This window comes from Triticum urartu, chromosome 5A (genome assembly GCF_056163025.1).
Source record: "Triticum urartu cultivar PI428250 chromosome 5A, HENAU_Tu73, whole genome shotgun sequence".
In the NCBI taxonomy this organism is placed as follows: Eukaryota; Viridiplantae; Streptophyta; class Magnoliopsida; order Poales; family Poaceae; genus Triticum; species Triticum urartu.
The window spans coordinates 460,711,641-460,726,471 of record NC_141877.1 but is presented as its reverse complement, the minus strand read 5'-3'; the positions used below and the strand labels follow the sequence as shown (position 1 = coordinate 460,726,471).

Sequence of the window (14,831 nt, the reverse complement as noted above, 5' to 3'; positions counted from 1 at the left end):
ATTCCAGGAGCTCGTGACAAAGGAAGAACCATAAATATGTACGTTGGTGAACAGTAAAATAGAAAAAAATTCAAAAAAATATGAAAATTGTTGACATCTAAGATGCTCGGGTGCTCAAGGTGCCTAAATTTTTTCATGGTGTTTGGACATTGTGGGAGCTCGTGGCAAAAAAAAAAATTGGCTCGAAAAGAAACTTTGAAAAAGTGCACTATTTTGTTTTTTTGGCTAGAGCTCCTCTTATGTCATTTGAGCACGAAAATTTGCACGCACCTTGCACACCTACGCATCTTTGATGCCAAAAAAATTCATATTTTTTTGAATTTGTTTTCTATTTTTTTTCAATTTTACTGTTCATCGACATATATATTTGAAGTTTTTTCTTTGTCATGAGAACCTGGATGTCCAAACAGTATGAATATATGCACACACCTTACGCCCCCGAGGAACTTTGATCCCATAAAATTTTAGATTCTTTTTTTTTTGCTATTTTTTTGAATTTACTGTTCATCGGTATACTGTTCACGTCGGATGAAAACCGCCTGAAGCGGCACGAGGGACGAAAACTATCCAGTTTCGATAGTTGAGGGGCGAAAACTGTCCGGATTAGAGTTAAGGGACGATTTCTAAACTCTCGGAAAAGTTCGAGGACGAAAAGTACTAGTCGAAGGCACGTGCTTTGCACGTGTGTGTTGTTAACTAAAATTTTCATACAGATAAGAAAACTTTAAATGAAATGAAGCACTTTTTTATATGGAGTTTTAGCTTCGCAACCTCTTGGCGACCTTCAAAAAATAATCATCTGCATGCATTATACATAACTTGGACGTAGATGGAATATAATGCATTCTACCATGCATCTCTATCTCTACTACTATAGTACACCAATTTTCAAATTTGGATTAGCTGCCCACAGTGATGCAGAAGCATCTAGCCGTTGATTTCCTTCACGGGATAAATCACTGCCACTTATCAATGTTGAAGCCAACTTATCCAACGGCTATGGTTTCTGGGATTCGCTTCGCACAGCCGCGCGCCAAAACCAGGTCGATGGATCTTTCTAGAGGTAAACGCAGCTGGCATCTTGCTCCAGAACTTTCACGTGAGGAGCAACCGAGCTAGCTTTACTCGCATGAACTGTCCCTATCGTGCACACTTGTTTAAGCTTCAGAACTTTCACGTAGAGGGCAGCAGCCTATAGGAATTTGCTCCTCGCATGAATACTATTTTTTTTAGAATCGCATGAATACTGTTGAATGCATGCACGGAGGCATTTTTTTCTCAAAAGAATTAGTCTGCTGTTGAAAAAATTGTACGCATGGCAATACTCATAATGGAGTGCGTATAGATTTTTTGAAAAATCAAACTTTTTAAACTTTGATCAAGTTTATAGAGAAAACTATTTATATCTACAATATAAAAAATATAATATAAAATACATCTTACGATGAATCTAATGATATATATGCTTGGAATTCTAGATGTAAATGTTTTTCTCCACAATCTTGGTCAAAGTTTATGAGGATTGACTTTTCAAAAAATCAATGTGCACTATATTATGGAACGAAAGGAGTATTGTTGTTTGTTGTGAGAAATATTCAAACAGCCAAATTCAAAATTAGATTTTAATTTATTTTTCTCCATGGGATCTTAAGTCTTTTAAAGTTTACTGTTTGAAAAGGTGAAAATTAACATCAAACTAACTTTATCTGTATTTTCAAGTTTGAACATGAAAAAGCTAAAAAAATCATAGACACGTCAATACATTTCTTTTGGAATAAAAGTATATTTTCTAAAAGCATTCTTCATATAGAAATTCGTTGTGCTACCGAGATTTGGTACGAATTGTAAAAAAATCCACGAGTTCCCATTTTATTATAGCATGGAATATTCTATTTTTAGTTTACATGATTTAGTATTGTGATCACACATAATAATATAACGTGCAAAGCATGTACAAATTACTAGTATCCAATATTTCAGGTCTGCTGCAAAAATTCCAATATTTAGGACTTCAAAAAAATGGGTACGTATCACCGTAAAATTCATGAGAATGGCCGTTCAGCTCATTGACCTTCTGTTTTTTTAACAGGCCGCTCGACCTTTTTTTAGGGGGGGGGGGGGGGGGGGCTCGACCTTTTTGCGTCCTGCCGTAGGCTAAAAAATGTGGTTTTGGGTCAAGAGCGTAACACTCGGCTATATGGACCTGGAAGCTTGCCACTGGGTCAACACAGGTCAGTTCCCTGCCCCTATGTTGAGCTTAGAGAAAAAGAAAAGAATCTTCTCAAAATAAACTGCCGACCGGAGCAGCACCGCGCCGCCGCCCCTCCTCCCGTCTCTGGCCCCGCGACCCGCCGAACGCCGACCCGAGGACCGCGAGGGCGTCGGGGAAGCGCACGACCCGGACATCCGGCAATCGTGCTCGGCTGCTCACCTCACCCAGCCCAATCGTCATCAGCAGCTATGGTGGCGCCTGAATCCGGCAGCCACGGCCTCAAACAGCACACGCCGGCAGGCTGCCGGCACACTTCACGCTTCCACGGCTCCTCCGCTATTATTATTTAGTAATCCATGGATGGGGCATATCCCTCCATTGTTGAGTTGGCTTGTAATGACTTTGTAACTCTAATTCTGTATGATTATTCAGAAAAGAAAGGAAACTGCCCTATGCCTACTTCTGTTGACTTAATATTTCTGTTGTATGTTAAAACTGAAAAATGTATGTTTCTTGCATATACTTGTGAAGCCCAATGGCTATCATAAAAAATGATATGTGCTCACTTATGTTGTTGGATTTCTGTTATATGCTAACCGAGGAAGAATGGTAAATCTATAGATTTAAGTACTGTACATGCTAGAATATTACCCCTGTAAACATATCTTTTGGCCTACAATTTTCATAAGGCAAGCTAATGACTGAAACCCTATCTAACATTATTTTTCCTGGGTACTATTTACATGAACACAACCATATTAGAAACATCACACTGCAGTACACAACATGTACATGGATTATACCAAAACATCCCTGTAGACAATATTTTTTGTGCTTTTCCCTGATGGATCAATTTCCTTATTTGGCCTTGCAAGTATTCTAGTTGTTTGTCTTGATGTGCCTCTAGACAAAGCAACATAGAGTTGTCCATGAGAAAACACCGGCTCAGGAAGATATATGCCAACATTTGCGATGGTTTGACCCTGGGCTTTGTTGATTGTCATGGCAAAACTAAGCCGAATTGGAAATTGTTTTCTCTTAAACTTGAAGCGGAGAACATCATCCTCTGAAGGATAGAGAGGAATTCGTGGAAGGAACACTCGCTTCCCAGCATATTGTCCGCCAATAATTTCTGCATCAATAGCATTATCTTGAAATGCCTTAATAATAAGCCTTGTACCGTTGCATAAACCATTAGAAGGATCAAGATTGCGAATTAAAATAACAGGGCAGTTGATCTTCAATCTGAGAATATGCGGAGGTTGGCCATTAGGTGTGAGTGAATTTAGGAACTCAGGTTGATAGTGATTATGTGGATCATCAACCACCGAGTCAAAACTGTAATAGACCTTTTCTTCTCCAGGAAATCGCTCAATAAGCATTTCATTTAACTCATCCACATGTTCATTCTTTGTGGAAAGAATGGCACGTGCACTAATATAAGATGGCGAGTTTCCATTTTTGTCCATTAAAGGGAAGATATCATCAATTAACTTACCAGCAGAGGCCTTTTCATCTGTGTAACCTATAACAATTTCTTCAGGCAGGCGCACGTATTCTTGACCAATTGATTCCTCTGTACCATTACCAATTCTAAGGAGAAAATCAGAGAACCATGGATCAAACAATGCCCTCATATTGCGCCATAGTTTGATATGTCTTATGTCTGGCCAAAGATAAGACTTTTTTAGTGTAGCATCTGTAATTTGTGCTCTAGTGCCATGCCTCACCACCGGAAGTATATTTACTAACTTCCGGATGAGAATTTGGTTTAAGTTAGGCGAGTGAAGAAATCTTTGTTGCAAATCTGCATCCGTGTCATAGAAGTATAACTGTAAATGCTTGGGGCCATCTTCTTTTGGAACCAACTGGTCAATACGGTGATAAATTTGGCCCTGTGCACGAAAGGTGTAAACTGCAGACCTCCTATTGCAGAACCTTTGGTCCAAGATGACACCAAGAGAGGTAAAAGAGAAATGAGAATTGAAGTACCGTATATGATCTTGGAAGTATTTTGCATTCGGATCCTGACTCGTGTAGAGCTGACGCAAATCGTCAGGAACCACTGGGCTTACTATCTTCACCTTTCCATTCATGCAACAAAAAGTTGGTGTCTCATATTGGAACCTTTTCGCATTACAATGTCTACAGTTGGGCACTCGCTCTAGAAAATGATGACCACTGGGCACATTATGATATATACGATCATATGGGTCTGCTTGTATACATTTTGTAACATGCTTTGGTTCTTGATATGATTCAAAGTCAAGACCTGTATTTTTTAAAAGTAATATTTTAGTAAAGTATTACAAATAAATATGAATGATTGAGCAAAGTACCAGTCAATGCTTACCTGGTCCATTATACATAAGACTTTCATCGTCCACTTCATCGCACTCAATGTTGTCTTTGGTATTTGCCAGATAATCTGTTGACAAATTATATTTAGTTGTAAATAGATGAAATACTTGTTATGTGCTGCATATAGATTAAATCATTGTTTTTTATGACTAAAATTACCATGAACGACAGGAAAATAATCCTGGGGCACATAAATGATGTCTTCATGCAAGTTGTTGGTATTTCTACCAGGATCTCGTGCGGTACTACAACTTTCTTTTTCTGACCTCTTTCTTTTATTAGGGCCACAAATCTCTTGTACGTGTGTTTCTTCCTGGTCATGTGACAGTTGTGAGTACACATTGGTGCAATGTTGCCGCTTACGCTGACCTACATTTTTCAATTCATATTTTGCAGCTTGTTCTTCCGAGGATATTGATGATAAATATATGCCAGATGGACTGATAGTGAACCGAGTTCCAGCTTTTGGACGGCTTGTCTCAGAACCACCATTTTCTGCCACTGTTTTCAAGGAAAAATAGTCAACGGCAGTGTAATGAAATATAATAAATAAAATTTTTACAGTAGATATTTCTTAATTAATTATATATACAACCTTGCTTGCCTTTTGATGAAGACCCTAGCTGAGTAAAAACTGAATCGTGCCTCTCATAGTTTGAAATGGCCATGACTTCCTCTCCTGTAATGTAGGTTCAGTTTACCCAATCATTATACATCATATAATAAAAAATAATGAGATAAACGAACATTCAACGGCCATTGATAAAATTTGTAATGCATATTTTATTGATTAGAACAGTCACCTGTCATGTATTGGTTATTATTAGTAGCTTTCAAATTTTCTGTTGTGGTGCTGGTTGTGTGTTGTTACAACTTGCACTGCACTCACGCCGCATTCTTTTATACTCACGATTCCTTTGCAGATAGACTTCCCTCTGATATGGAGTCATTTGCAAATACCTATCCCGGCCGCGGTAACGCTTACGCTGGGAAGAATTCATTTGCATAGCGTTTTTGGTTTCTGCTAAAGGATCATTCTGCTCTGCAACCACAGATACTATTTCCCCACCAAACAAAACAAACAAAAACACACAGTATATCAAGGTAAGCGATCAATAAGGATAATAATAAGAAGATATCGGTAATAAAAAAACGTACGTTGGTTCCCTTTTGGTGAAGTCGTCGAGTGAACATTTGCAATATCTCTGAAAGGAACTCGGCCTTCCATCTATTGGGTTTTACTGGACGGCTAGCGGTTATTTCTTTGATTCTTGATTGTTATAAGCCAGGTATTTTCAGCCACAACCTACAGTATATAAGCATTAGACCATTTTTAGCTTGCCAATTCCGAGAAAAATAATTAAAGCATACTCAAATTTGCAAACGGATATGAGACATGAACAGAATAGCACTGCCTTTTATAGTCTACCAACAGATAGCTGCTTGGACAAAAGCACAAACACCTTGCGTGCAAGAAAAGCAGAAAAATCAACAGCTACAGTCAGACCAGTGAATATGTATTTGATATAATTGATAGCAAGAAGGATCACTTGCGTAACATTCGCACGCAAAAGAATCATCACAGAATTCCAAAGGAACAGATTAGGATGGGCCACCTAGAGAAGGAATAGCTCACTTGTGGTCAATCCGTCGGTGGCACTATAGTCAGCTGGTTGTAGTAGGATGTCCAGCTCTCATGAACCTGGACTCAACAGGCAGCAAGAAAATTCGAACCAAGACAAAGCTTGCAAGGAGACGATGGCGGAGCTGCAATCTGGATGTTGACGTGATTGGAAGGAACTGGGGGCGTGGACGGCGGGTATGAACTGACGGAGATCGCGGTGTGTGACGTACTCCCTCCGTTCCCAAATACTACTTGTTTTTTTAGACATTTTAAATGGACACAACATACGGATGCATGTAGACATATTTTAAAGTGTAGATTCGTTCATTTTGCTTTGTATGTAGTTACTTGTTGAAATCTCTAAAAAAATAAATATTTGGGAACGGAGGGAGTACACGCTAGAGAAATTTCATACAGAGCATATGTATGTGGTGGTGAAGTGAGCGAGGTTGCGCCTTGGCGGGGAATTGATTTGCTGGAGCCTTGGAGGGAATCGATTTGCTGGAGGCGAGCGTGGGTTGTAGAGTTTTCCAGAAGAGGCGTCTGAGTTCTCAGCCTTTGGCGGGAATAGGTGGGTGGCGAATCCGGGTAATGTGGGCTGTTCGATCTGATAAAGTGGACGGCTACAAATGAATTCATTGTGTAATTTGGTGGACAAAATATGCAAGAAGAAGGTAGATTCAAAATTCAAAAAATTATCCTAAAAAATAATGACATACTCCTACTCAGTAGTTTGAAGTTACGATTTTTCGTCTTGGGTAAGTTGTTTGATGCAAGAGAGCTTCTAGTTTGAAAAAAAAGCTTCCCGCGCTAACAGATTTGCAGTCCAGTCCAGGCGCCCGTTCAGCACGCCGGCGCTCTGGTGACGGAGCCCTCGAAGACGACGACTTCGTCGCCGGCGGCCACGCCATGCCACTCGAACGACCGCGCCTCGTCCATCACGCTCTGCCCGTGTATGAAGAAGTAGCCGCCGCCCGGCGGCAGCGGGAACCCGGACCCGGACGCCGCGCCCCGCTCCAGCTCCCCGCGCAGCGCCGACACCGCCCCCCGCGCGCGCACCGCCACCTCCACGCGCCCCGCGCCGCACCGCGACACCACCGTCACCCGCAGCGGCGCCGGCGCCGGCGCGGCGACGCCGTCTCGCCGGGCCTTTGGCCTCCTGACCCCACTCTTCTTCTCCTGACGCGGCCGCCTGTCGTCGCCGTCGAGGGCGACGTGGATGACGGAGCCCTCCACGACGCCGTACCGCTCGGTGACGCCGGCGGCGCCGGCGTCGTCGTCGTCCACGAGCGCGCCGCCGTCGTGGAAGAGGGACAGCGCGGCGGCGGGCCACCCGTTGCGCCCCTGGAGCTTCTGCTTGATGTCCATGACGGTGTCGAAGAAGCCCACCTCCATCTTGAACGGCGCCTCCCCCGACGACGAGCACACGAAGGTCACGTCCATGTCCGCCCACCAAGCACAACCAGGCAAGCATGCCATGGCATGACATTTATATCATGGATGAGAATGCACTGCGTGTGAGCATTTGATCTGTTGCCAACCAGCATGAATTTCCAGTGACTGCAGAGAGCTGAGGGCAGTTCAGACTTGATGCATGATCAAGATTCCTCAACTTGCTGCTAATCACGCAGAACGGCCTTCGTTTCCCCATCCATCTCACAAAATCGGCGTGTCGGCTAGATCGTTTGCGATAAGGAAGAAGCAGTTTTTGCTCTTGATTGTTCATCATGTCTGCTACTCTGTGCAGGAGAACTTTGCTGGTGATATGACAGACTAAATTCAGCATCGGAATTGCAAGGGAAGACTGCATTGCATCAATCAGTTGCACAAGGGGTCACAAATCACAGATCCCTTGCTAAATATCCTTCACTGGAGTTACAGTCTCTTCTAGGAGTAAAATGTTCAGCAAAAACAAACACTAGTTTCTACTAGCACATAACATCTCCAGGTCACATGTGTCATTAGAGAATTCATCCAATTTGCTCAGAATTTCATCAAAGAAAATTCATAGCTAGATTTAGGAGACTGGACTGTACGCAGCAAGTTGGTTAAATAAGTTGTCAAGTTACACATGATCTCAGATCATAATCAGACTAGCTATCTCAGTGATCTAACAAAAAAAGTGTCGCGATAAGGAATGTCGAGTAGTGAATCACAGACACAGCAAAGAACAAGATACAAAATCTAGATACTGCCTATGTCGAACAGCTCGCACGGTTCCGCGTCGTCTCAGATTTTACTCCGGTACCTAACTACCTTCGCCAGCGTCTCCTGAGCCGCCAATGTCTGGGCATGGTCGTGGCCAAGCATGACCGTCCTGATGCTGACGCAGGTCCTGCACAGCTCCTCCGCGCTGTCAAACAACCCGCCTTGCACCAGCAGCTTCGCCCTCGTCTCGAGCAGCGTTGCCTTCAGCAGCGCCATCTCGTGCCAGACGAACTCGTCGATATGGTTGTCCGCCCGCAGCTTCTTCTTCCAGCACAGCGATCCCTGCTTCAGGTCCTGTATCCGTGATGCGACCGACTTCTCCGCGTCCTCGAGGACGTTGGTGCACACCTTGAGCAGCTCCAAGGCCGAGCCGCAGCGCGAGAATGCCATGAACGCTTGGATCGCCAGGGGCAGCGCTATCTTCTTGATGAAGAGCACCAGGTCGACCGGCTTGAGTTGCACCACAGGAGGCTCTGATTTGAAGCCAAACAGAAGGAATGCACTAGCCCACATGTGGTCTGAGTATATAGACATGTTGCCAGTCCTTATGACACCAGATACTGCTGCGGATGCCGGTGCCAAACTGCCGCTGATCTTGCCGAACAGCTGCACGATCGGGTGAAACTGAATCCAGCAACCTGGACGCTGAGTTGTTTTTCGCGCCAAGCCAAGTTTTACTAGCAAGTGTGCCGACTCCACCTCAGCTTTCCTTGCCTGCGGCTGTAGAAAGCAGTTTGTGCCGCACAAGAGTGCTGCTTTGAGTGATTCACTCAACAACTGAATGCTATTGGCTTTTGTTGGCAGCTTGCTGGCCATGGCAGCCAGTAGGGTTGACGACATGGGCGATGGAGCTAGCCAAGAACCTACTGTGATCATCCTCAAGGCAAGGCTGCCTCCTTTCACCTGGTCCATCAATGCAAAGCAGAAGACCAACACCTTGATCAGAAACAAATTGTTCTGCCATAAGTTGTCATCACCAGTACAGAGCACAATCATGTTCTCATTTAGCGACACCCGCTCGACAGCCTCAAACAGAATACCAGGGTCGATCATCAGCTCGGACAGCAGCGAACCAACAAGCCACAGCCCGAAGCTCACTCGCCCCAGCTGCTCGTCGAATTTCTTCAGAACTTCCAGTTCCTCGGGAGGGTAATCCTTCTTCTTTTTCCCCTTTATCAGGACCATAGCATCATGAAACGAGAGCTGCGGAAGATGAATTGGCTCAAGGTTCATGCAATGCGGCAGCCGTGTTGTCACGATGACATGGCTTGCTCCAGTGTTTCTAGGTATGAAATCTTGCAGGTCCTTCCCTTCCCACCAATCCCTCGCGCTCTCGAGGTTATCGATTATGAGCAAGTAGGGCACGTCCCTGAAAAGCTCTCTCTTCACCCTTTGAAAAGCATCCAGCTCTTGCTCCTCAAAGCTCCTGATCCTGCCGTGCTCCCTCTCAGCCTCGGCGCTGATATCCAGCCCCAAATACCCTGATAAATTCAGTATGTTCTGCCTCAGGTACCTCGCCTCGCCTCCAATCCACAGCACCATCTTGTACCGCTGTGAGTACCGGTATGCAAACTCCAATGCCATCTCCGTCTTGCCAATGCCTGAAATGCCATTGATGCATACCACATTGCCATTAACATGATCTTTGCTGTTGCACCTGAATCTTGACTTCCTGAGCTTTGATCTCTGCTTCAGAAGACCGATCCCTTTCGCAGCCGAGAGATCGATCGCCGGATCAACCGATGCCTCCGACATAGGCCGCTTGCACTTGTGCAACTCCAAGCTGCCAAACCTGCCACTGCTTGTCCTCACCCTGTCACTGTCCTCATCAGCAAATCCTCCATCTGAGACACCACTGGATACACAATTAGGCATGGTGCTGGCCCCTGGGCACTCGGCATCTTCGACTTCCCCGGTGCAACCGAAGAGCGTTCCCTCGATCTCAGCAAGCTCTTTCTCCCTTCCAATGAAATGCCTGTTGCGCGGAAATGGCAAACCCTCAGTTCCCTCGCTCTCCTTTTCGGCAATCGTACCCCGGCCAAGCTTCGACTGCAGCACGGTGACGGCCGTCGACACACACCTCCTCCAGCTGCTCTCATCTGTCTCGAGCTTCAGCTCATGGCACCGCATCAGCCCCTCGAACGCTTCCATCCCCTCCTTGTCTTCAGGCTTGCCGTCAAACAGCCCGGCGATGTCCGACGCCCGGGTGTCGAACAGGATGGGCAGCAGGTTCCTCTTCTGAGCAAAGAACCGGATCTCCTCGAGGACGAACGGGTTGAGGAAGCCAGACGTGGTGACCACCACGATGCCGAAGGCCGCCGAACAGATGATGCGGTCTGCGACCTCGTGGCTGTGCGCGCCGGAGTACCTGGCCCGGTCGGCCGTGAAGGAGGCGATCCCCTGCAGCTCGAGCTCCGCCTTGAGCCACCTGCAAAACCTGGCGAGGGGGCCCCCCTGGCCGTGGAAGCCGATGTAGACGTCGCAGCTCCGGAGCTTGCCGTTGGACATGGGCGACGCGACGGCCCCCCGCGTGAGTGAGACGCGCGGCACGGGGAAGGAGAAGGACACCCGCGGCGCGGACCCCCCGCCATCGGAGGACCGCCGGCGCGGGTCGGCGCCCTGGGACCGGGAGTCGTAGCCGCGCTCCGACGGCGGCGTGCGGGAGGCGCTCGTCGGCGCGTCCGTGTCCTCCGACCGGAACCCTCCGGCGCCGCCGCGGGACGCCGGCGAGGGCAGCGCGGGGGTCCGGGAGGCCCTGGCTTCTCGATGCGGCGGCGGCTCGGCGATCCGAGGGGAGATGTAGGGCGACTGCAGCGCGGAGACGAAGGCGGAGGACGGCGGCGAGGGCGAGCCGAGGTAGGGCGAGACGGGGCTCGGCCAGTCGGAGCCGCCGGCATTGGCGGTGGTCCTGATGGTGAGGGACTTGGCGGCGGCGGGGATGCTGTCCTTGGGTTCGGGCGCATCAGGAAATGATGCAACTTTTTGCTCTCCCCCTTCCATTGGTCAACAAATTTAACCTGTTGGGGATCTCAGCGCAAGAACTTCATAGGAATTCGGCCCTCCTTTTCCTGTCAGATATCCACACAGAAAATACAGAGTAGGAATCAAATTTCCGGACTGATACCATGTGTTCATCAGGAATGATGTTCACCATGGATTCAGGGCAAGAACATGCAGTCTAAAAAACCAAAGAAACAAAACATGAACTTGCAAGAAAGTTCAAACCAAATAGGCAGAGATTGAGCAAGTTAATTACCAGCGAAGGTCTTTCAAGAATCCGACGGTGCCGCTAGCGTTGTGGCGGCAGAGCTGCTGAGGCTCGGAGAACACCTGCCCCGGCCGACAGGAGAGCTCGTAGGGCCTTAAAAAAATGGTCAACTTTTGATAACTTGTTCCAAACCATGGAAGGGATGGTAGCCCCCCCTCCTATACTTCCTTCCCCTATGATCTTGTCCCGGCTCCCAAGCAGCCAGTCAAGGAGGAGGTACCACTGGTACTACAAGTAAAGAAACTTTGGGAGTCGGTGGCCGTTTGAACTGTCACAAGTACTCCACCCCTACCGCCATCTGCCTTGGAAATGGAGGAGACCCGGTGGCGGAGACGGCAAAAGCAGGGGAGAAAAACGGATCGGGCGGGGGAGATGACATCAAAAGGCAGGGAAGCACCCAGAAGATGAGAGCTGCCGCCAAGGAAAGAAGACCGAGACCGGTTGCAGGTTGCAGGTTGCAGCAACGCCAATGATGATGCTATGCTCGGGAGGGGAGTCGGGGGCATGGATTGTACCCTGTGCACAATCAGGAAATGTATTGAATGAAACGAGATGAAATGAAATGCAAGAGGGGGTTGTTAATGGAGGAGTACCTGGTACTCGGATTTCACTGCTGGGAGTGGGATGGATGGACCATACGATACGGCATGCATTAATCAATGGCCTGGCCTCTGCATGCTGAGCCGGCCGGCCGGCCACGGCGAATTCATGTTTTCACCGGTGGTACGCCTGCCATGGCGCCCTGCCAGGCCTACACCCTGCTGTGTAACTGTAAGTCTGTAACTGTACCAAAGGGTTGCAGACAGAGATGAAGATGTGGTAATCACGGCGAGCACCACGGCTTTCGTGATCCTGCAACGGACGGGTGCCTGCATGAGATGCTCGTGAGTGTTGTGTTGGGGGTCAGCGGATTTTGGGCGGGGCGGGAGGGGCCAGGCGAGGCGAGGCGGGGCGGGAAATTCAGCGTTGTACTGCCGTCTCCATTCAAGGCAAGGCAAGGCCGGAGCGAGCAGGACGGCGACGGAGACGGACGACGGGACAAAGAAACCGGCTCGGCCCCTGCCATTGCCTGCCGCCTCTCACATGCTCTGCTCCGGCACATGTGTCGCGGGCTGCAGGGATCGCACCTGCGTTGTGCGATCGGCTCGTGGATGGATGGGATTCTAATCTCTGACCCTGGGATCGATGCTAGGGTATCCTATTCCTATCCCTATCCCTATCCCTTGGGCCGGTAGTTTTTTTGGGGACTTGTCCTTCCACACGCAGCCAGGTTGGAATGCAGCAACGAGTCCGACCACATTTGTTTCTAAAATCTACGTTGAGGATTAGGATCTGAATTGTTGTTCCTATTTTATGTCGTACAGTAGGTTTTCTTTTCTTGGCCCTTTCCCATGATTTTACGATAAGTTTTTTTTTCGGGAAACTTCTAATCTATTCATCTTCAATCATGACAGCATAACAAACACCAGAAATAAAAATTACATCCAGATCTGTAAACCACCTAGCGATGACTACAAACACCGAAGGGCACCGAAGGGAACTGAAGGCGCGCCGTCGTCATCGTCCCTCCATCGCCAGAGCCGGGCACAACTTCACTAGTAGAAAACAGGGCTTTGGTTCGGCCAAAAAATAGCATTAATCCTGGTTGCATTACGAACCGGGACTAATGTGAGCATTAGTCCCGGTTCGAGCGGCTAGGACACCGTACAGACATTAGTCCCGGTTCAAATGAGACCTTTAGTCCCGGTTGGTGCCACGAACCGGGACTAAAGGGTGCGATGCGCCATGAACCAATACTAAAGGCTAGACCTTTAGTCCCGGTTCGAGCCACCAACCGGGACAAATGGGGTTGAGGCATTAGTACCGGTTCGTGGCACCAACCCTTTAGTACCGGTTGGTGCCAAGAACCGGTACTAATGGTGCAATTTCCAAATTCTACCCCCCGGTGTATCTTCAAAAGTTAAAATCCTTCGAGATGTAGTTATGTTACTACATCTACTAGTTAGGAAAATTTAAAAACTTAAATTTGGACATGTTTTGCAAAAAGTGTAGGAAAAATGTAAAACGGCTATAACTTTTGCATACGATGTCAGAAAAAACGTATAATATATCAAAATGATCGGCACGAAAATCCGCATCCGATTTTGACAGCCTACGGCCTGTTTGCAAATTTTTAGAATCCTCAAATTCTAAAAGGAAAAAAAGTTATGCTCAAATTTCAGTTTTTTTTTTGATTTTTTGTTAAATTTGGTCAAACTACTTATTCAAGAAGTATTAGTGTTACTAAATAATTATTCAAGAATATTAGTGTTACTAAATAATTATTTTAGTTTTTTTGCATTTTGGTCAAATTTGATCAAACTGTGGTCAAACAATGGTCAAACTACTTATTCAAGAAATATTAGTGTTACTAAATAATAATTGTTTTTTAGAACGATAGTTTCAAACTCAAACAGTGAAATGTGTGACTTCATGCTCAAGCTAAACTCCCGAGAGTTAATAGGATTGACATCTTACTATTGTCAGGAAAACAATAAGTGCAGACTTGGAAACGAGGGAGAATAGAACCCGGAAGTTAAGCGTGCTCAGGCTGGGGTAGTGATAGGATGGGTGACCGTCCGGGAAGTTAGATGATTTGGAATGATGAGGGGTGATTAGAGATTAGAGGTTAAATTGAGCAGTGATGATGGGAGATTAGAGGTTAAAATAATTCAGAAATTTGAAAATTCGGGAAAAAAATTCAAAAAAAGTCATAAAATTTTATTTAGTACCGGGACTAAAGGCCCTCCACGTGGGGACTAAAGGGGGGGGCCTTTAGTAACAACCCTTTAGTCCCGGTTCCAGAATCGGGACAAATGGCCCTTTTTCTACTAGTGCTTGTTGCAGTAGACAGTCGGGAAGTCGTCGTGCTAAGGCCCCATAGGACCAGCACCCCAGAACAGCAACCGCCGCCGATGAAAAATAATGTAGATCGGAAGGATCCAAACCGAAGACACACGAACGTAGACGAGATCCAAGCAAATCCATCAAAGATAGATCTGCCGGAGACACACCTCCACACGCCCACCAACGATGACAACCTTTTAGTCCCGGTTCCAGAACCGGGACAAATGGCCCTTTTTCTACTAGTGCTTGTTGCAGTAGACAGTCGGGAAGTC

General features: G+C 46.6%; 3 protein-coding genes across 3 annotated transcripts; all 3 read right to left on the bottom strand.

Moving 5' to 3' along the window:
• Positions 1-3,009: 3,009 nt before the first annotated feature.
• LOC125556244 (uncharacterized) lies at positions 3,010-5,241 on the bottom strand. Its single transcript, XM_048719016.2, has 4 exons — positions 5,169-5,241; positions 4,733-5,074; positions 4,566-4,640; positions 3,010-4,484 (listed from the first exon to the last, which is right to left on the bottom strand). The coding sequence occupies exons 1-4, from the start codon at positions 5,239-5,241 to the stop codon at positions 3,010-3,012; spliced, it is 1,965 nt and encodes a 654-aa protein (XP_048574973.2).
• A 1,467-nt stretch (positions 5,242-6,708) lies between these two features.
• On the bottom strand, positions 6,709-7,691 carry LOC125556243 (uncharacterized). Its single transcript, XM_048719015.2, has one exon. The coding sequence runs from the start codon at positions 7,674-7,676 to the stop codon at positions 7,041-7,043; it is 636 nt and encodes a 211-aa protein (XP_048574972.2). The 5' UTR covers positions 7,677-7,691; the 3' UTR covers positions 6,709-7,040.
• A 447-nt stretch (positions 7,692-8,138) lies between these two features.
• Positions 8,139-12,787, bottom strand: LOC125509752 (uncharacterized). Its single transcript, XM_048674786.2, has 3 exons — positions 12,267-12,787; positions 11,662-12,189; positions 8,139-11,473 (listed from the first exon to the last, which is right to left on the bottom strand). Exon 3 carries the CDS (start codon positions 11,403-11,405, stop codon positions 8,427-8,429), a length of 2,979 nt encoding a protein of 992 aa, XP_048530743.2. The 5' UTR covers positions 11,406-11,473; positions 11,662-12,189; positions 12,267-12,787; the 3' UTR covers positions 8,139-8,426.
• Between the last annotated feature and the right edge of the window lie 2,044 nt (positions 12,788-14,831).